General features: G+C 36.1%; 3 protein-coding genes across 3 annotated transcripts; 1 reads left to right on the top strand and 2 right to left on the bottom strand.

Annotated features, from left to right (window-relative positions):
* Positions 1–3495: 3495 nt before the first annotated feature.
* On the top strand, positions 3496–11462 carry etnppl (ethanolamine-phosphate phospho-lyase). The gene is made up of 13 exons (XM_005816351.3): positions 3496–3630; positions 3920–4038; positions 4285–4444; positions 6235–6309; positions 6445–6538; positions 7230–7346; positions 8275–8357; positions 8486–8711; positions 8880–9034; positions 9688–9777; positions 10653–10783; positions 10856–10923; positions 11019–11462. Exons 1-13 carry the CDS (start codon positions 3572–3574, stop codon positions 11109–11111), a joined length of 1470 nt encoding a protein of 489 aa, XP_005816408.1. The 5' UTR covers positions 3496–3571; the 3' UTR covers positions 11112–11462.
* Positions 11463–13923: 2461 nt separating this feature from the next.
* On the bottom strand, positions 13924–15438 carry ostc (oligosaccharyltransferase complex non-catalytic subunit). The gene is made up of 4 exons (XM_005816352.3): positions 15214–15438; positions 14689–14782; positions 14408–14605; positions 13924–14303 (listed from the first exon to the last, which is right to left on the bottom strand). Exons 1-4 carry the CDS (start codon positions 15350–15352, stop codon positions 14285–14287), a joined length of 450 nt encoding a protein of 149 aa, XP_005816409.2. The 5' UTR covers positions 15353–15438; the 3' UTR covers positions 13924–14284.
* Positions 15439–16802: 1364 nt separating this feature from the next.
* On the bottom strand, positions 16803–20519 carry rpl34 (ribosomal protein L34). The gene is made up of 5 exons (XM_005816354.2): positions 20481–20519; positions 20011–20082; positions 19829–19928; positions 17124–17227; positions 16803–16931 (listed from the first exon to the last, which is right to left on the bottom strand). The coding sequence occupies exons 2-5, from the start codon at positions 20073–20075 to the stop codon at positions 16847–16849; spliced, it is 354 nt and encodes a 117-aa protein (XP_005816411.1). The 5' UTR covers positions 20076–20082; positions 20481–20519; the 3' UTR covers positions 16803–16846.
* Between the last annotated feature and the right edge of the window lie 1997 nt (positions 20520–22516).

Raw genomic sequence — 22516 nt, 5'->3', positions numbered from 1 at the left:
CCTGTAAGGAGTTTTTAACGCGCGCACACGGGGAAGGCATGGGAACCGCCGCTCGCGCTGTTATCAAAGTCTGACAACGGTATGGAAAGCCAGAAAGGCCACGTAGACAAAAATAGAGGGAAAATTAAAAAGAATTTTTTTTAAACGGGGAAATTAAATTACCTCTTCACATTTTCTTACAAATTGCGTACAATCTATTTCTCTAGTGAACGCCTAGTTATGGGTCAGTGTTCTTTGATTAACCTGTCCACAGATTAGAATAGAACATGACTTAAAATTATAAATGGCATATTCTTTTGTAAAGGTTATCTAAAATATTAAAAAGAAAACACAGCTTTGGAAACTTAAATGTCTTGGTGCAATGCTACTCGACACACTATCTGAAAACACCATTCATTTCTCAAATGACAAAAGACAGGTAGATTCTGGGTCCACGTGATGCGTTTATGGGCTATTTGTTATTGTAAATGATGATGTCATTAGCTGACATAAACAAGATGAGGCTGCTGAAGGTTTGTTGCACCTTCTGTGTTTTTTTTTATCTTGTTTTTGTTCCCAGTTCTTTTCTCATTTCATTTTCAAATTAGAACAGAAAAATCCTCACTTCTATAAGTGAGCCTGGTGCTGGAAATTTGACACGATTCGCTTTTAAATATGCGAATCGTACTCAGAAGCATCAACTCAGCTTCTGAGTTGATGCTGGAAGAAGTGAAAAACTCCCAACAAGTTTTAAAAGTGTAAATATATAGCCCCAAGTGGAGCAGAAACACATTAATCTGATTGATTTAAAAACACAGTGTTTTATCTGTCTGGTGTCTAATGCAGCACTCTGTGTCAACATGACAAAGTTCTGGTCTGGACAAACGAGTTCAGGGAATCCTGGAGGTTTCTGGAGTAATTCTTCATCTTCTCAGAGAGTCTGGCATTTCCCAGTGAAACATGAATGCGCCACCAGCAGACATGGAGGGTGAGGTTTCCAGTGGGAGCGTGTCGGCTGGTTTGAGTCGAGTCCAGGTTCTGTTTCAGATCTGAACTCGCTGCAGTTTGGGTTCTGATGGAGCTTCAACGGTTTCTCCAGACACGAAAAGTTTCTGAAGAGCACAAAACATTTCAGAACAGAAGTGAGATTCAACAAACTCTGAGTTTCTTCAGGAAGTCAGGGTTCAGTAATGTGAACCGAACACTTTACTTCACTGTATTATAACATTTCTGTGAGCAGGTCAGTGTGTGTGTGTGTGTGTGTCTCCTACAGGTCAGTTAATGTTAAAACCAACAGATTTTAAAAGGTGTTTAGCTAGACCTTGGTTGTACAGAAGTGGTCTGCAGTCATCAGCGTTTTTATGATTTGATTTGTTTAGAACGTATGTAAAGAAAACCACAAGTATTATAGACATTTAGTTATTATTATTGGTTACTTTCTGAAAGATGTGAAACAGAATATAGAAACAATAAGTTGTGTATTGAATACTGTTTAAAATTTGTGCGGAAATTTGGCTTTTTCATCCATGATTCTTCTCATTGTTGTTTGGACGCCGAACGTCATCTTAGCATTTGCTTGCTAGATGGATCATTATCAGCTGCGACCACAAGAGGGCGGTAGAGGAACAAAAAGAAAATCATCTTTGTTTATTACAGTGGGCTCTTTGCACCTGCCGCGCTGACTTCACAACCGCATGCGCAAATGCGGCTCTTTTTTTCCGCTTTGAGTTACCATGACAGCTAGAAAAGACAAAGTGTTATTTCAGACAAAAATAAAACCCTACTATGAACATTGCTTTCTTCCTAATATAATGAGCTTTTAAATTGTCATGGATTACCAAGGGATCCTGAATTAAGAAGATGGTCGCTTGTAAATATTCGTCGCTACCAGTTAAAGCTAACGCCGCACAGCAAAGTTTACAGCCTTCACTTAACTCCGGATCAACTTCTTCAGCCTAATGAAGAAGGTAAAGTTTCGGTCAAAAACAAATAATCCTACAGTATTTATTGTTTTCAAAGGCGTGTGGTCTAATGTTTATAAAGGTTTCATTAATTTCTTGATTAAAAATGAAAAGAATTATGTTACCCTGCAACCTCGGATGGCTGAGGGTAATGTAATTGATGATCTTCCCTCAACGTGTGAGGCTGTAGTATGAGAAAGACGAGACACACACTTTGAGCTCTTTTTAACTTCAACCGGAAGATTTATTCTTCTTCTGTGTTATAAACACACTTCATAGACAACATATTTCAGGTATCACATACTTCAGCAGAGAATCATTAGCTTCATTACATCAGAAATGGATGTAATATTCCTTTAAACCAAACAATCATTATTTTTAACATGCTCCATTTAGCATTATGAATTCCATAAAATGACCAAATTAATTCACAAATGGCTTTTACTTCTCTAAACCATATTAACTTTGTAGTTAGTGCTTTAAATCCAATACCCTAAATATATGGCTTATCTGTTTTTTTTTTTTTTCAACAAACCCATGAAGAAGCATCAAATAAAATAAACTAAAGAAACGAAAATAATGTCCTTTGAGTGAGAACTCTCTCAAAAAGTGCAAAACACAAGTTCAAAAGAACTCCACAGTTCTTCAGCTAGCTCCTCTGGTAGCTCACATACCTGTCCGCTAGCATTAGTTCCAATTAGCATTCAGAACAAGTCCCGTTTTTGTACACAATAACAATCACAAAACGAACTACGTGACACATTAGTTGACATTCGATGTAAGAACCTTTTCAACTCTTCAAGAGTACGGATATATGTACATAAAACCATATTTCTACTGACCTGTAGTATGAGAAAGAGGAGACACACGCGAGGTCCTTCTCCCTAATTGGGTGAATGTCATCGCGTGAATGTTAAACTCTGAAAGCACCAAATAAAGTAAAATCAGATTTAGTTGGTATATTTAGAAAAAAGTAAAAATAATAATAATATCGTTATCTGAAATTATCCTTTGTATAATCCTTGGGTAACATTGTGGCCCAGGCTACATAGTTGCTGCGACGTAAAGCAAAAATTTTGATGTTTGGAGCAACATGGGGGGATGGTGAACTCTGATGACCTAAAAAATAACTTTTAATATTTCAGAAACGAAAGCTGCACAAACGACCGTTTTAACGGCACAAACCTGCACTAACGAAGCACTAACGAAGTAGCCCAGTTTGGTTTGTTTTGGCGCAACATGGGGGGGTGGTGACGTCATCGGCCAAAATTATAACTTTTAATATCTCGAAAACGAAAGCTGCATAAACGACAATTTTAACGGCACAAACCTGCACAAACGGAGCACTAACGAAGTAGCCGAGTTTGGTTTGTTTTGGAGCAACATGGGGGGATGGTGAACTCTGGATGACCTAAAAAATAATTTTTAATATCTCAGAAACCAAAGCTGCACAAACGAAAATTTTAACGGCACAAACCTGCACTAACGGAGCACTAACCACTCAGACTATTTGCTGAATTTTTTTTTTTGACGTGGGTGGGGTGTCAGCTTCACTCAGCTCAGCTTCACTCAGCTGTGTGCTGGCTGGAACACATGGTGCTCGACCAGTTTTTCTGTTGCATGACATAAAGATGTCGCTTGACGGACTGGAGAAAAAGAAGACGATAGACTTGAGAAAGAAGCACATTGGGTAAGTCATACATGACTGCAGATGTTAGAGAACGTATAGAAACGACAGTCTGATTATGTAAAACATTACAGAAAAAAAAAATTGTCTATCACCTTATTATCATTATTATATCTGCCAAGAATTAATACAACTATTCTAAAGTTATTTGCTTATAAAATTCATTTTAAATTATTTGTGTAGGGCATTACTACTATGTGGTTACATTTTTGCTAGCATATGTTTTATGTTAAAGTGCTGAATCAGAGGGGATTCACCTGTATTGTTGCAACAATTGATTGTTCCTCTGCAGACCATCTTGTAAGATCTTCTTCAGCCATGATCCCATCAAGATCGTAAAAGCCAAAGGTCAGTATATGTATGACGAAAAAGGACAGCGCTACTTAGACTGCATCAACAACGTGGCTCACGGTAAGCATAAAAATATAAAACACACTTTTAAATGTAAAAAAAAAAAAAAAAGTCTAGTTCTTGAGATTCTGAAAGGATCTTTAGGCAATTGTACCACTACAGGAAATTACTACAACATGTAATACAACAACCAAAAAACAAACAAACTATTTGTAATTTCTGTTCTTTTCCCCCCCCCACAATTATCTGGTTTAATTCTCACGATTGTCTATCTAAGTTTGATTTAGACCTCCTGTTTTTCTCCAGTGGGCCACTGTCACCCGGACGTGGTGAAGGCAGGAGCCGAGCAGATGGGATTACTTAACACCAACACCCGGTTCTTGCATGACAACCTGGTACTGTATGCCCAGAGGCTGCAAGCGACTCTGCCAGACAAGCTGTCTGTGTGCTACTTTGTCAACTCAGGGTAAAATATAGCCAGACATATTTTCCAAGCCTGAAACAAAGACCTTGCAAAGGCGTTACCAACAGTCAGACCTGTTCTGAAGGTTCAAGAAATCCTCACTTAAAGTTATGAAAACTTTTGCTTTCATAACAGAAGTTATGAAAACAAAAGTTATGAAAACAACTTTTATCATAACAAAAGTTATGAACTTTAGTTGTTATGAAAAAAAAACAAAAGTTTTTTTATGTATAAAAAGTTTTGTTTTGATACATAAAAAACTTTATGTATAAAGGTTTTTATACATGAAAACTTTTATACATAAGTATTTTATACTTATGTATACTTATACATAAGTATTTTATACTTATGTATAAAAAATTACATTTTCTCCACCGATGTATAAGTTACATACATTTGAAAACCTTTAGTTAATAAACATTTTATGGTGCAAAGGTCTCTTGGTTTGACTATATTGCAGACGTGATCAAAGCAAGGATAAGATGCACACTCAGCATTAGTTGCTTCCTAAAGGTCTGTTTTATCAAACTGATCCAGGTCACCATGGTTATTTATTTACACCACTTTACTACAGTACTGCAGCACTAACCGTCTGAATAATCTATATGGAGGTAATTATGTTTTTGATATATATATTATGATATATAAACCCTCCACACTACACTGAAGACATATCAGCAATATTAAGTTATAAACTTGACATGAAAAATTTCTCCTAGAGGTCTTTAGAGGAAAAAACTGAGCTTGTAGTGTGAGCTGACAGACTTTCTTCTAACAGCTGGTAGTAGATGCAAAAGTATTTATCTACCAAAGAACTTAAGAAAAAAAAGCTCCTGTTTTCATGCTGCAACCACAAATTACAATTACAATTTTTCTGAGAGAAAATCCCAAAGGGATTAATAAAGTTTATATCTATCCATCTGTCGTCACTAATCTAATCTATCTTCACTGCTTTTATTAAGATTCTGTGTGATGGAGCATAAATATGAAGTGGAAGAGCAGGTTCTGAAAGGTGTGGTGTGTTTCAACGTGGAGATGTGTTTCTGAGAACATTTTTCCACCACACAAAGCGCTTGGCATGTCAGTCAAAAAAGTTACAATTTTGGCCTCATCTGACCAGAGCACAATCTTTCATGTTTGCTGTGTGACTTCTAGAAAATTGCAAACAGAACTTCTTGCTTTGTTAATCGTCCGGTCGAAAGATTCTCCCACCTGAGCTGTGGATCTCTGCAGCTCCTCCTAACTTTCAAGAACCTTTTGTCTACTTTTGCTCTCTTTGTCAGTTTGGGTGGACGGTCGTGTCTTAGGAGGTTTGCAATTGTACCATCTCAGTTAAAATCAATAGAATAAAAGTGGGTGCTACGCATTTCACACCTTTACTTGTAAAATAAAATGTGAAAAGCGTGCGTGATTTTTCTTCCGCTGCATACTGGTTTATCACAAAAAATCTCAGTAAAATAAATTGGTTATAATTTGACAAAATCCACATTTTAAGAGGAACAAACAGTTTTGTACTGTATTATAAATGTACTAATACAGGTAGATAACCTGCAATTTTGATCTGGAGTTTTGGAAGTATGAATAATTTAAAACCCCTTTTCAAGGCTCTAAGAGTCAGTTAACATTTATTTATTTCTTTTTGCATTTATTCAGTCAGAATGAATGAATGGGCGTTTGCCTCAGCTGCCCTTGCATTGGGAGATGAAATAACACGCTGCGAATGACGTCCATGAGGCTTCACCTGTGTGTTTTGTGGTGACTGAGTAACTTAATGTAACCCTTTGCCCCATCAGCTCTGAAGCCAACGACCTGGCCCTCCGACTTGCATGGCAGTACACAGGGAACAAAGATATCATAACACTGGAAAAGTAAGAGCCACTATATCTCAGTCATGATGTGTGTTGTGACAGAGCAGCCACGACTTCTTACCTTTGATTCATAGCACTACAGTTTGACACAAGAGCTCTAAGTGATCCGCTGGATTGTGTTTACTCTGTCTGCAGTGCGTACCACGGCCATGTGTCATCACTCATTGACATTAGTCCTTATAAGTTCCACCAGCTGTCAGATGCTGAGCAGAGTCACTTCGTCCATGTGGTGAGTGGGGTTTTGCTCTCACCTTCCGCCTGCCTGCACGCTATTAAAACCCCATAGCTTTGCTCTGCTCTGCTGCGTTTTGACAGGCTGCTGAGTTCTCAGCATACGCGTGAGTGGAGATAAGAAAGGAAAAGACAGAGAAAAGTAAAAAAAAAACAGCATTCAAAACTCTTTTTACCCTAAACTAAATAGAAAAAAACCCCTCTTTTTCTAAATTTGGTTTGATAACATTTATTTGGTTGAAGTATTGCTCTTTTGGACAATTTATTTCTTCTGGTTTTGGGTGCCTGGGTTATACTTATGATATGGATTACGAGAACGTTTCATTTTCTTTTGGGATAAATAACGCATTTTTTCACAGAATTGAAATATTTTTGATAGCTTTCTTTGGTCTTTGGATGATTTTTAACTAAATTACAGCACCTAACCATCTTTATAGCTTCTAAACCTCAAAATGAAACAATGATGTAGCATTCTGTAACAAAGTTACAATTTAAATTCTGTACACACTCCCAGACAGAAGTGATCCTGCTATTCAGTGAGTGCCACCAGCCCATGTTGCCATCAGCAGCATATATGTATTTCCACAACAAGGAATAAAATGTAAATAAATATGTTAGTTTGCAGATTAACACAGAACACAGAAAACAAAAGTAAGAAGAGCCCTATATATTGTATTCTTTCCATACAGGCTCCAAGCCCAGATGTGTACAGAGGCAAATACAGTGCAGACCGTCCTGATGCAGCTACAGCGTATGCAGATGAAGTCAAAGACATAATAGAGAAAGTCCATAAAAAAGGACATAAGGTATGTCCTTTTTATGTTTTTAATGTTTCTGAATGCTTAGACTAATAGAGTGCTTAATATGTTGTATAGTGTTTGAAGTAAATGATCTCATTGCACAAAATGACCAATATGCTTTGGTTTGTTTGACTCTGGACTAATATTTTGCTACACAAGAAATGTTGATGCTTTCTTTGTTTTCCTCTGATTTAGTTAAATATCAGGTGGCATTTTTTTTTTTTTTTTTTTGACAAAACAGCCTGAAAGCTTTGCTAACATTAGATCTGATGACCTAGAGCAGTGGTCCCCAAACTACGGCCCGCGGGCCAGATGCGGCCCGCCTCCACATTTGGTCCTGCCCCCTGAACAATACCAGAGTATTTTCATATATGTGCATTTTTATTTGATAAGTTGGACTTTTGCAATAAAATGTTCCTTAGTAATGAACTTTATTTATTATTAACTATTAGTTAGTAACTATTTTATACATGCATATAATTGACCCTAACCCTTTTTTTATGTGGAGAATCCAGTGTTATTTGGTTATTATTTATTTCATAAATAGTGTTATTTCCTGACTTTTGTTCTCTGAAGAATCCAGAAAAGGTTATTTGATTGTGCTTTCTGAAAAACAATACATTTTTATGTCTAGCACTCTTACAATCGTCACACTTTTTCTGTTACAAACTGACCCCGGCCCCCCATCAGAGAAGGGACAAGTTATGTGGCCCTCACAGGAGAAAGTTTGGGGACCCCTGACCTAGAGTAACATTGAAGCCTGTCCCAACGTTACACAACAGCCACAATCTTATTTAGCCCAGTCAAGTGAAAACCAAATCAGCAGACTTGATACAGGGAGGCGTACGGGTCAAAGACGACGGGAACCGTTCTATTTGCAGCTTATCAGCCTGGCTGCAGATATGTGGAGCCGATATGTTTTTCTCTTGGGCAGATTGCTGCTTTTATTGCCGAATCGCTGCAGAGTTGTGGTGGGCAGGTCATCCCCCCAGTGGGTTACTTCCAGCAAGTGGCTGAGTATGTATCCAGCATTAGTGTTTGTGTTTACACTGATGGCTATAGGGTCACTGACCGTTTTTGATATCAAGTCTCCCCTACTTTGCTGAATGTACGACCAAATCTGACTAAACTTTTCTCCTCTACAGGCATGTCCGCAAAGCAGGAGGTGTTTTTATCGCGGATGAGGTTCAGGTGGGTTTTGGCAGAGTTGGCTCTCAGTTCTGGGCCTTCCAGCTTCAGGGAGACGACTTTGTGCCGGATATTGTCACAATGGGGAAGCCTATTGGCAACGGCCACCCCATGTCATGTGTGGTCACAACCAGGGAAGTGGCCGAGGCCTTTATGTCATCTGGAATGGAGTACTTCAATACAGTAAGAGCTTATTTTAAGAATAAAGGGAAAATTAAAGCAACTCATGTACTGGATATTAGATTTTTTGGCTCTGTTTTACAGCATTAAATTATGTTGCAAAAAACTCATTGACGATACTTAAATGAATATGTAAAACCTATTTTCATCAGTATGTATTAATACTTTTAGTTTGGCGGTAACCCCGTGTCTTGCGCCATTGGTCTGGCCGTCCTGGATGTGATTGAGAAAGAGGATCTGCAGGGAAACGCACTGCGTGTTGGCCAGTACCTCACTAATGTGCTGGAAAAACAAAAGGAGAAGCATCCGCTGATTGGAGACATTAGGTGAGGCAAAGCCCGACTCCAAAACGCTAAATAATCAGCGGCTTCACAAGAAAATATATCATGTAAATTCTCTCTTTTCTTGAAATAGAATTAAGTGAGCTGGGGAATTCCAGTTCTTTATAACACCTTTTAAATACACTGCTCAAAAAAATAAAGGGAACACTTAAACAACACAATATAACTCCAAGTAAATCAAATTTCTGTGAAATCAAACTGTCCACTTAGGAAGCAACACTGATTGACAATCAATTTCACCTGCTGTTGTGCAAATGGAACTTTGTACAGAACAAAGTATTCAATGAGAATATTTCTTTCATTCAGATCTAGGATGTGTTATTTGAGTGTTCCCTTTATTTTTTTGAGCAGTGCATATATTTTTACATTTTTGCTAATTAATTAGGATTGTTCAAATTAGCATAAGACTAAAAAGCTCTTACATGACATTTCTCATAGCTACACATACTTTGTACCACTTTTCTTCATAAGACATCAGAGGCTCCGAAGGATTGTTGATTTATTACAATTAAGTAGAAAATCAAACATATTCTCGATTACTTTATATTTTTAATAGTGTGTAAGACATCATACAAGAATGTATGTAAAAATAGAATTTTAGCAATTTTCAGGCTAAACAAAAGCGTCACTCTCTGCAGGGGGCGAGGCCTGTTTGTTGGGGTGGAGCTGGTGAAGGACAGAGTGAAGCTCACTCCAGCTACGGCCGAAGCCCAGGAGGTCATTTATAAGTAAGACTTAAGGTTTCAGTCTTGTTTTTCTGAGGTCAAAAACAGACATATGACACAGAATCTACATGAAAAGTGTGGACATTTTATTTGCAGAAAGTGAGGAGATAAGTATTTAAAAGATAAAACAGGATAGACAGAAGTTGTTGATTGCTGCCACTTAACTTTATCTTTAAGGAAGATAAACTGAATGTTCAGATTGTAAAATCCAAAAATGTCACAACTAACAGCTATAAAAACACTATTGATCACTGCATAAAGCTGGCATTCAATGATTTTTTTTTACAGATTATTGGGGGAAGATTAAACAGTGCTAATTCCACTGACAAAATTAAACAATAGTGATTATTCCAGATGCTTACTGCACAGTATGTAAATTTTTATTGTACATACACTTAAAGACGCTTCACATGAAATCAGTCACATATATTCACATTCACACACTGATAATGGCAAGCTACTGGACTGTAGCCACAGCTGTCTTTATTGAGTAAAACAAGCATAACCAGCTGACATAGTAATTAACTAAGGTAGAACCTGCTTAACACACATGCTTAGCAACTGTCATTTTAAAATGGCATTACCTATAGAAGAGTGGTAGATGGTTCTCCTTTAGCTTCAACACCAGTCTGGGTCTTCTTTACTTTTCTCTTGCTTACAATTGTAAGCAATTGTAAGTAATAGTTAAGTACTGGGTTCTTCTTTTAGCAAGCTGAGCAGCAGTGCTCAGTAAGATGTGGAGCATATTTTAGTTCAGTGACAGCTGAACCAGGAAGAAAACTAAGAAGATGATTACCGGTACGCTAAAGATATAATGCCATCAAATACTGTATGCCTGTGTAAATAACCACAGAGAGCTAAATAGTGAATGTTTCCAGATTAAAGGAGCAGCACGTCCTTTTAAGCGCTGATGGACCTCATCGTAATGTGCTGAAATTCAAGCCCCCACTGTGCTTCACCACGGAGGATGCTGACCTGGTGGTGGAAAAGATCGACCCCATTCTTAAAGGTATGTGTTACTAGCTGCAGATGCTCTGTGAATGTGTTCAGAGGTATTATGTTGCTACTTCCTTCATTCCAGAGCTGGAGGAAGCATTAGGCTTGAAGGCAAACAATTCAGCAAACACGGAAAATGAAAAGAGGAGAAAGGTAAGCTGTGTGTGAAGTCCTACCAACTCTGCCAAGTTTTTTACCCGATGAGTCGGGCTTTAATTACTTTGATTTGTGCTTCATTTCTTCACAAGCTGTCAACAGATGAAAATGGGCACAGTGGGTTACATTACAGCAATGAAGGAGTCCAAGAACAAACCAAACAAAGGAAACGGATGAAAACATAAAGATGACTAAAAGCATTTATAGGAATTGGAGAAAAAAGCCTCAAGATTATTTTTACACAAATTAAGTTGCAACACTTTCTCAGGTGTTCGAATCAGAATATCTTGTTGGTATAAAAAGAAGACTTTAAGGTTATTACAAAACTATCATGTCATCTAATGTTTTAAATGTCTAATCCTATAAATCATATCTCTTTGTGTGAAAATACTATGTGGTACTTTGGCAACAAAACACCTCATTCCTCTTTAAGAATATATGAAATATTTGTATGAACCAGTGAACAGAGTTATATTACGTCATATAAAATAGTATTTAATTTGATATTTGAATTAAAAAGGAAATTTTTAAACCTAGTGTTCTGTTTTCTTAATGTGTACCAGCTCTGTTTCTTTGTGGTACTGAATCTCTACGAAACAGGGTCACTGTTTGACAAATCTTCAATTATTTACCAATGTTTCCATGTTCCACAGTCTGAATTCAGCTCCCAGCGTGTTACTTGGATGTGAAACTGATATCAGTTTTTTTGCAAATGGAAATCAGAAATGCGGTGTGCATATTCAGCCCTTTTACACTTGTGCCAATAAATACAACTTACTCCAACCACATGCCTTTGGGTCTAATCAAATTAGTCAATAGAATACAACTGTTTGTAATTTACACTCAGCAAATTAGAATTTAGGGAGCTACATCTAAAGTGTAGCTCAGAAATTCAGAGAGGAGAGCACATCACCTGAGATTTGATGCACACAGTGGTGAAAACAAGTGTTGCGTGTATTCACAAAACATGTTTCAAATGGACCTGTGGACGCAAATTTGACTCCAGACCTGCGATATCCACACATACAAAGACATTAAAACAGAGTTCATAAATGATGTGTATTAAAGTGGAATGGCACAGGGGAATAAAGTATTAAAGTCCTTTTTGGCAAGGACAAAAAGGACTTTAATACTGCTTATAGGTGTTTTAAGGTTGGCAACAAAACACGCCACTCCTCTTTATGAAAATACCTTTAAATATCTCCAATATGGAGAAACTGGCACAGATCTGAACAAATTCTTAAAGCTCCTTCAGGGACAAACTGCTACATCCTAAGTGCACAAAGGAGCATTACAGTAGATCCTTCCTCCCAACATCTGTAAAGCTTCATAACCTTCACTGCTTTGCTGCTGTTGAGGCAGATTCTGGAATTTCCCCATTATGGGTGAATGAAAGAATTTCTATTCTAAATCATGATGCTTCCACCTTGCAATGTTTCTCCTGACTTGCTTTTTCGTGTTTATATGTATTTCGACATCCAGATTACGGCAACAATGGTGATCCAACGGAAAATCTGGAGTTTAGTAAAATGCTTTGTAAAGATTCTGAGACAGCACTTTGCTTTTACCCATCGTGCTTCTTTTGGTAATAGAAATCCTTCTTACAGGCCATCAATTAGTACTAAATTAGCTCATGTTACATGGCAGAAAACAAGATTGGTTTTTAAGTACTGATGAATTTCAGATATTTCCTTTACTTTTTGTTTTTAACACTTATCGCCATAAGTTATCATTCCATTTTATTACACACATTTTACAGACTCAATTTCTCAGTGCATGGATGGGTTGTTTGCTTTATCTAATGTAAATTTCCAACAGCCCTGCTAGAAATATATTTACTGTACAAAAAGGTGTGTTAAATACTTATTTTCTGATAAGTATGTACATTTTTTCCTGGCTGTTAAAGTCCAACTAACCCTCTTTTGACTTTGCTAAAGTACATGAAAGAAACATGAAGAATTCTGGAAATCTATAGTCAGATGAGATTGACATTAATAGGTTTAATCGAAATATTTCCCTACATGTCAACAATAAATGATACACACTCTGGGGTGTAAAATATGGAAGTCTGAATTAGTTGATACAAGTTAATAAATTGTAAATCACTGCCAAGGATTCTAAAAGTACCTCCCTAAAATTTACACAAAAGTTTTGAAACAAGAGATTCAGATTGTTTCCAGACGATTGTGCCATTAAACGGAAAAGTAAACATACAGAGGAATTATAAGTGACAGATTTACTGATAGTGTTACTTCCATGGCAGACATTATTTTGGAAGCTGTAAATCCAATGTTCACTTTCCTACCACATAGAAAAATAAACCTGCTAACTCAGAAGTAGCTATTAAAGGCGGATGCCTTTTTATGTCATGTTCTTACACAAGGGTAACAAAAAAAATCCTACATTTTTGTTTGAAGCCATAACTGCTTTGGAGTAGTAAATTTATTCAAAGACTTGTTATACTAAGCCTGGTGTTAAAGCTACCAGAGGACATCTATATTTTTTATTTTTTCCAGCAGTCACAAACTAAACTGGCCTTTCACAGTGAAAACTAAACAGTTTTCACAACTGAACACCACCCCCACCTTGTGGAGGAAATGTGACAGTACACTTGGATGTAATAAAAAAGGCTACTCAAAAGATGCATTTCAACATTTTTAGTCTATAATTGCACTGATGAACTGTATTTTCTCTTAGATTTAGAGACATCTTTAAGATCAAAACATTTTTTCTCTTTTGTATATCAGCCGTCATAATTCCATCTCTTGCTATAAAGGCAGGTGAATCTGTAACATCACAAAATTAGTTTCTGATCAAAACTTGGCTGTGATGATTGTACCAATTTAAAAATTTGTCTTTAAGGTTCTATAAAAGAAAATAACTTAAATATTGGAGGGGAGAACAGCTATGACCCCAAGGTCAATCATAAAAATATAAACAAGTGTGACAATCTGAGTAAATGAAGATTTAACCAGATACAAAAACAGAAACTTTCAATTTCATTATCTTGTACAATGATTTTAATACAAAAACTGACAAACACTTTCAGACACTCAACAAAATAATGCAAACAGTTCTAATTTTGTATTGAAACTGGTGGCTGCATCTCATAGACAGCTTCCTTTACACAGCTTTTCTTAAACAAATGTGAATAGGCAGTAACATTTACACAAAGCCTAATAAAGACGTCTGCTAGAGGCCCTGGTTTTAAAGGTTTTTGGTGAGGGTGTTGGTCTGGTTGCATTTCTTGAGCAAAGTCGGTGCTTTCAGTCTTGATCGGTTAAGTTTTGGATAAGTGTCACCTTTATTTATAACTAATTCTATGATTTTGTTTGGTTACTTTCTGTTGTCCATGTTCTTAGCCCATGAGGTATCCTCTGAAAAGATAACACAGATGCAACACAGATTTTTAAATGCCTTTGATTTTTACCATATGCCAACGGTAATTTACAATCAAATCAAATATTGAGCTTCAACTTACGGCAGCTTCATGCGCATGAAAACTCTGGCCATGAAGAAGCTGAGGAGGACACTGACAAAGCCGATGAAAAGCAGCAGGAAACGATTCAGTTTGGGAATGTTTGGCGCATTGGAGCGGTCCAGGATTATAAAGCCCAGGCCTCCCATGGTGAAGAGGAAACTGGAGGCCAGTCCTTCCATAATGTATTGCCCATTGACTCTGGAAAAGCAAGGAGTCAAAATAAGCTGTGAGAACATGTAATATTTTTTTCTATGTGTTTAAGTACTGAAAATTAGTGATACCTGTATGCCAGAAAGGCAACTGGTCGCTGGTGTCCATGCTCATCTGTCATTGAACCCACACTTGGAGGTTCTACAATAACGTCATAGATAATACCTGTAGGTTGGACAAATGGATACAGATGAAAGAAAAGCACGCTTATAAACAAAATGCATGTATAAGTAGTATGTAATAGTGTTTGAATAACTACCTCTGCCATATCTTCTGATAAAATTTTTTCTTAGACTGAATAAATAACATCAAAATGAGAGCTTGTAATAAGTCTGAGGCTTTTCACATATAAATTTCGCTTCCGTTGGTATGTTCTATTGGCCAGTATAAATAAAATGTACAAGCTAGCTTGTTTGTCGCACAAAAAAAATAACAAAAAAGCTCTTATTGGTTTAACCTGCTTCAGCGACTACAAATACAACAAAAGCTCATCTTATTGCAAATAAAACAGAACTATGAGAATTAAAGCTGCTTTGATATGCTGTGTTAATGAAGACAGGCTAGCCGCCTCTTAGCTTGTTGTTAGCTATAGTTACCTCCTGTGATGAGAAAGTAGGACACAATGACGACCGCATACACTGTCATAGCCGACGGCATGTGCAGCCATGACGGTTTCTTCAGTTTTATATTCGGACATTCGAGCACAGCAAACGGAAAACTGTATAAAGTCTCCATGATGGAACAAAAAAAAGTAGCGTCCTTCTCTCCAGCAGCGCTCCTTTCAGCCCAGGCTCGGGTACGTCTGCGCACTGACTTGGTTGACGTGTCCCGGAAGTACATGTGCTTCATTTTCTTTCCCTCTTGTGGCTTCAGTAATAAAAATCACTTTTTCAGAATAGAAAAAAAAACGTTGAATATTTAATAGAACATCATACTAACCTCCCTTCTACGTTACTTAAAGAAACAGTAAGAAACGTCCATCAGTTTTTAGTTCAGCAAGATTTACAATGTATTTGTCCCTATGGGAATATTTCAATCACATTTGTATTCTTCCCATATAAAAACGGCCCAGCAGTCCATTACCACTCACTTCAGGACTGAAGAGAATCGCAGTGTCGGAACAGTTCAGGGCTTGAAAACTCCGAAAGTTATAAGTACAATATTTTTAATTACAGCAAATGTATTTTCAAGTTATCCAAACAGATACCACTCTGCTAAAATAAGTGGTTAAACTCCATACAACTCATCTTGCATAAAAAAAAAGACATGCAAGCGCATGTTGTGGAGAAACCCTTAAAATACTCAGATGGGGTCTCTACAGCAATTTGCTCATCTGAATTACTTTTAACAGTAATAGTTTGCATCAAACATTTGTACTATTGCACTTACCATTTTTAATTTCATGTTCAAAGTAGGTAAACTCTTTTGAAATAGAACATTTTCTGTTCATGGTCTTAAGTGTAAAAATATTTTAGAACCTTTTGTGTTTTAATTTACATCAAAGCTTTAATGTAAACAAATCTTTTTGTATTAATCACAAGATTTTCTTTAATATTTTGTTCATCAAAACAAATGGGGGGAACAAATTATACACATTTGGATGCATTTTTCCCATCTGAATTGCATTTTCATGGAAACGAGTAAAATATTGAGCCCACTGGAGGGCACTGTTAACTTGCAGCTGGTATTTTATAAAATATAATATAGTACACTAAAAACCACAAAGTAAAATTGTGATTAATATTTGTAATACAACCCTACATAGAAATAACAAAAATAAGGGAGGTCTCCATTTTACTGAAAAAAAAATTGCCAATTTGATTCAACATATGCACCAGTTTGCAATGATCACAATTTAAGTAACAGAGTAAATAGTATTTGAAGGCTATTCTTATAGCCCACCCATGTTATTTAGATACTTCTTCCATATTTTCAGCACTTCAAACCCTTTACTTTGCAAATGGACCTGGACAAGAATTTTTTCATAGTGGATTATGACTTCAGGCCTGATCAGCCTTATAAAAAGAAAACTTGGTTATTTTACAGTTTTTCCACATAAGTTTAAATGAAATTTGATTCAAGGATATTTCATCAGTCGATATGTTTTGGCGGTCCATTTGCTCAGAGGATTCTTAGTCTTAGCTGATTTATAACACAGACAGAACAACCCACAACTTCAAACAGATTTGTTTGTCATTTTTTTTTATTGTGGCAAAACAAATACAGAATTTACTTCGATTTCTGGCTCTGTGCTTGTGCCTTGAGCACCTTGACAACGATCTTCTGCTCCTCAATCAAGAAAGCACGCTTGATCCTGTGAATCCCACCAAAAGAGAAGTTTTAATACATTACTCATTAGAAACACAAAAATAAGGATTACAGATTCTTAAATGGCAGCATAAAAAAATAATTTGTCCACTAAATAAAACAATAAAAAAAACAACAAGGGGAGAAACAGCACTGAAAATCTTTCAACATCCATCATTAAAATAAAGGCTTCTCTTACCTGTCACGTACACACTTTGCACACATGGATCCACCGTAAGCCCTGCTAACATGCTTCTTGGTCTTGGAAAGCCTCATCAGAACCTGAGGTCTAACAGCACGAATCTGTAACAAACATCAAGCATAGATTTGATTTTTATTTTCAAAATCTAAAAATAACAAATCACTTAAAGTCTTAGCATAAGGAGCCTCAGTGTTAAGAACGTAAAAACAATCAATACTGTTACATATTCACCACAGACTTGAAATACACCTGCAACAACCTCTGTTTAAGTTGGTCCAACAATACAGAACAACACTAGCTCTGTTTTTCTCCCTACAGCTGGGTGTGAAACATTTATAGTCCAAAGACCAGCCTAATTTTAGCTCTCCACATCAACAAAAACAAATGCTAAATTAAATGCTAGTCTACATTCTTACAGAGCTTTTCAAGACTACATAAGTTACCAACTACAGATTAGCTTTTTTTTTAACCTAAAAATATTCTAGATGCTCATGCCATTTGTTTGGCATTTCACTTTAAGATTGTATTACCGTATTTGAAACCCAAAACAAGTGCAAAGACAATCACTACAAAAACAAAAAACAATGCAGAAAAATATAAAAACTTACAAATGTATACGACATATAAACTCTAATACCAACATAACATTTTGAGTTTATGTTGTAAAAGGAGCCATTGTTGAGTCTGTTCCAGAGATGGAGGTCATTTCATCACAAGTTTAAATAGTACCTGTTGACAACTTCTGTTGTAGTTCATAAAACAAAATTTAACATTGTGGCCTTATAATTAAAATTAGAATTTTGTAATGTGCGTTTTATATTTTCATGCAAAAAACTCCCAATAAAGACATTTATTATAGGACTATAAGTGTACACAGAGCCCCACGTTGCTCTTCTATACTGCTTGCATAAGCATATGCAACAAACACTGGTTTTCAACTGTGAGGTAATAACAGGACAGATGATCTAGATTTTTCTCACTAGAGTCCATTTGAAACTTCTTCAAACTCAAATGAAGCAAATTATGTTTTTAGGTTATTAAAATAAATAGTAAACCCTTAGCTTAGAAGGTTTCTTATGGGTTTTACTTTTTTTTACTTCCAATGTTGAGTGATGTCATTATTTTAAAGGACAAAGTAAAACTATTATGTCCTCCAGAAATAACAGCACCCAAAAGTGAAATTCAATGACCACTTTGGTATCTTTTTGTACATGTCAACAAATTATAATGTGGTATGCAAACTGATGCATGAATGTATAAAACAATCACCAGCATAACATTAATACTAAGTTCCAGCATTTCTGCATTAGAATAAAATAAAAACAGTTTTTACCCATCATCATAATAAAGTTCCTCATATAGCTTTAATAAATAAACTGCCGTTCTGGTAAAATGTTAATACAGCAGATGAACTGAGACAACATGCTGCAAAAAGTCTTAAAAAAAATAAAATTATATATATATATATATATATATATATATATATATATATATATATATATATATATATATATATATATATATATATATATATATATATATATATAGCACACCCTGAAGTTTAAAATGGCATGTTAAATATATTTACCAGCTTATAACATTTTTCATTTGTAAAGCCTAAATGCTGAGTGCATTGTGCTCCAGACTGTAATCCAGTATCTAAAATCTTTTAATCAAGGGAAGTAATCAAGTTTGTTTACTTTGGTCATCAGTACACTTAAAACAGTTTTAAGATTTGATGCGCAGTGAGGTTAAACAATGTAATCACAAAAGAAAGGTCAACGTTGATGCTAAAGGTTTTTTTTTTAATAAGACCAAGCCAGTATTTTACAGTAAAATATCAAACAATAAATCATGTTTGAGATGATTTCACATTTAGGAAACCTTGTATGAAAACTGCTGTTGAATGTTGCTATTGGGAAAAGCTCCCATCATCGGATGTGAGGAGTTTTAACTGATTGAATGTTGCAGGTATCCACTTGGGTGTAACAGATTTTTCCTCCAGTATCTGATGTTTACATCTTTAAGCTGTTTCAGGCGAGTAACTAAGCCTGAAAATAATTAAACTTAGTGTAAAGCTAATGTACGTTTCAACAGTCATTGTGCTCAATCACTGTTGAAAAATGAGAAAGACTTGAGTTTGGTCCATGTTTCTTTCGCCATCGTCATTGTAGATTAATTAGAAGCGCTAATGTTCCCAAACAGCGGCAATTAGAGATAGTTTAGTTTTAGTGTTGATTCTTAAAGTTGGGTGATAGATCTAGTTCTGCATTTATCCATGTTTCCAGCAGCTTTGTTATACATGCGTGCCCAACTGACAGGGTTGAACCAAAAACTCTCAGCATAAATAACCGTACCACTATACTCCTATCCAATATTAATAATGATAACATGTAGAAAACTTGACTCTTAGTGGGAAAGTTTTGGCTTATAATAATACTTTCTTGGCTATTTTGAAAATATCTGTGCTATTGAGAGCTGTAATAAATGTATTTATAATTGATATACTACTTGAACATCTTTACATCCCCAGATTGTAATGTTTAAGTAGACTTAAAAGGAATGATTTTGTTCTTATGCTGCTCCAGGTATCAGTATACTTCCTCTAAGTGATGAATATCTATAGCAGGAAAGATATACGAGGTATTATCTCCCCTCCTTATCCATGAATAACTACAATGAATCTCAACAGATGTACTTACTCCACGCAGTCTTCCAGGGCAGATGCCACATGCTGACTTGGGGGCTTTGCCAACCTTCTTGGTGTACAGGTAGACAATACGGTTACCAGGAGTCCGGGACCTACCAAACAAGAAGCTTCATTACTATACGGACTCTTCAAGTTAGTACAAGTGTACAAGCGTGGTAGAAAACTTTCACTTACAGTCTGGTCTTGTTAGAAGCCGTGTTGTAGGACAACCTGCGGCGGTAAGTCAGGCGTTGCACCATGTTGAAGCTGCGAGACAAATTTTATTTGAATGAGAAGGTGGTCGTAATGTTCATTCGCGTTGTCATTACTCAATATATGACCAGCTTTAAGCTCGCTTGTCAAGTTTTAAACTCGAGTCATGTATACAGTGGTACTTTTGACATCAATACTCGTCGATTTTATTATTACTCCACTACCCGGTTACTCTATTTAGCCCCACACAGCGGCCTTATGCCGGCAGAGAACAGATTAGTAAAAACGTCTTCGTAATGCCATCTAACTTATAAAATCCTCATTTCCCTGACTATAAAAGCTTACTATGAGTCAAACGATATCTTAAAATTGATTAAATTATCTTCTAAACATGAGGATTACAGTCGATTACAAATTTGTAATCATGCAGAAGAAAACAGGAGCCGCCATACCTGCTTTCGCCGTAACCGGAAGAGGAAGGAGTTAGGCGGATGTTTAAGGTTAAAGTTTCTGCCCCCTGCTGGTGAGTTAAAGCAAGTTTTTATTTGCTTTACTAAGCCTTGAAACATTATTACTATAAAATCCTTCTCCTACAACAGGGTTAAAAATATGTGTTACCTACAAGCTGGTCTGTTTTATTTACAATATTCTGTGACGAATTATTGTAATAATTTGCTTAAAAAGAAGGGTTTAGTCATTGGCTGACTATAAGAAAAAACTTTATTTTATTCACATTAATACAGGATATAAGGACCTCATGTAAAAGTAGCCTTTATTGTCAAATTTGCGTTTTCAGATCTGCGGTGTCAGTAAAGCACAGACACCGCAGATAGAAAGTGGTTCAATTTCTTCTTGCAACATAAAATCGGGACAGCTGCCAGAAGATGGCAGTAGAGAGCCGACAGAATAGCTTTGTGAATAGGATATTTTTCATGTCTTGTTAGTGTCCAGATGCTGACGCAAACTTCGTAGTAAAGACACACATTTATTCACTTGAAATAAACGTGTATCTCTTTGCTAGAAAGGTTTCACATTTAAAAGCCTTGCTGGACATATTACCTTGAGTTCAACTTTATATACAATATAGTATGTTTATATGAAAACATTTAGAAATATGGACAAGTAATTTTAATGACAGTTTTCTATATATATATATATTAATTCTCTGGTTAAGATGTGTTGTACTTAGTGTTGTAAAAATGCAACAACAGAAGACATAGTTAAGAATAATCAAACTACTGGTACAATTAAAATTAAAATTACAATTAAAAATATCATTTTAATAAAATAAAATTTTAATAAAAGATATAGATTCTTTACTTTGACTCAATTAACATTTTTGATCTAGGGCAGTTAACGCTTTCAGTGAACCTTGAAGCTTTTTTCCAAGTAAGCACAGGTACATTATCACAGAAATATTTTTCCATCACACATTCCCGTCTTCTCCAGTTACATTTTGCGAGTTAAGACATCTTTCAGTGGGTTTTAGTTGGACTAATTTTAAAACAGTGATCTTGACAAAAGAAAACTGATAACGTGGAAATGGGTTCTCCAATGCTAAATGTAGCCAGAACTCCTAATAGCCATGACTTTGTTTTCGATTGTGTTGCACTACCTTACAGAAGTTTTTACACCCCATAATGATCTGAATATTATGGAATGCATTTGTCTTCAGATCCTCTTTGCAAAAACTTTGTAAGCTACTACTATTCTGAAATAATCTTGCCTGTCGCCTCAGGTGCATTTTTTGTCTTGGTCTTGTAGTTGTGGAAGTAACAACTATACTTAGGGGACTGACTTTGTATTCAGTCAGTCCCCTAATGGACTGAATACAAATGCATGGCATGGTTTTGTCTGTAAAAAAAAATCTAACTACTCATATTTATTGTATTACTAACATGGGTTCACACAAATAAATCTTTTTTTTTTTTATCTTCATTGATCCCAGAAGGGTAAAGCGATGATGCTTGATTAACTGCAGCTGCATAGGGATCAGGCATCAACTGTTCTCCATGAGATTCAAGGTCTTTTGCAAAGACACCAAAGAAGCTGTCAGCAGCCAAGACAAACAGAGGTTCAAGCAAAAACAATTTGTAACATCTGCAGGCGGCCGTATTTTCTCAAGAAGTAATTATTCTTAAAGGGTACGCCTCAGTTTTAATTCCTGCTGTTAATCCAAAGTCATATCAATAAATTCATGACGCTCGCAAGTTTTTATTTAAGCCGTCTAATGTCCTTTCACTGAATTCCAGATTTATGTTTTTTTTCTTATTTTCTTCAAAGACAAGCCATTTCACCTAAAGTCCACTTGATTACACAAGCCTTTCCAACCTAGGACCCCCCCCATACACACGTACACACACATCTCCTTGGGCCTCCTGTGTAATCTGCTGAGATTTAAACCTGCTGCTCCTGTTTAATAAATCCACTGCGATTAAAATAGGATTACAGCTCCACTTTTGCCTTGCCAATGTCATCATCTCACGAA

The sequence above is a fragment of the Xiphophorus maculatus genome, chromosome 14 (genome assembly GCF_002775205.1).
Source record: "Xiphophorus maculatus strain JP 163 A chromosome 14, X_maculatus-5.0-male, whole genome shotgun sequence".
NCBI classification, from domain to species: domain Eukaryota; kingdom Metazoa; phylum Chordata; class Actinopteri; order Cyprinodontiformes; family Poeciliidae; genus Xiphophorus; species Xiphophorus maculatus.
This window is presented reverse-complemented; position numbering and strand designations above follow the sequence as displayed.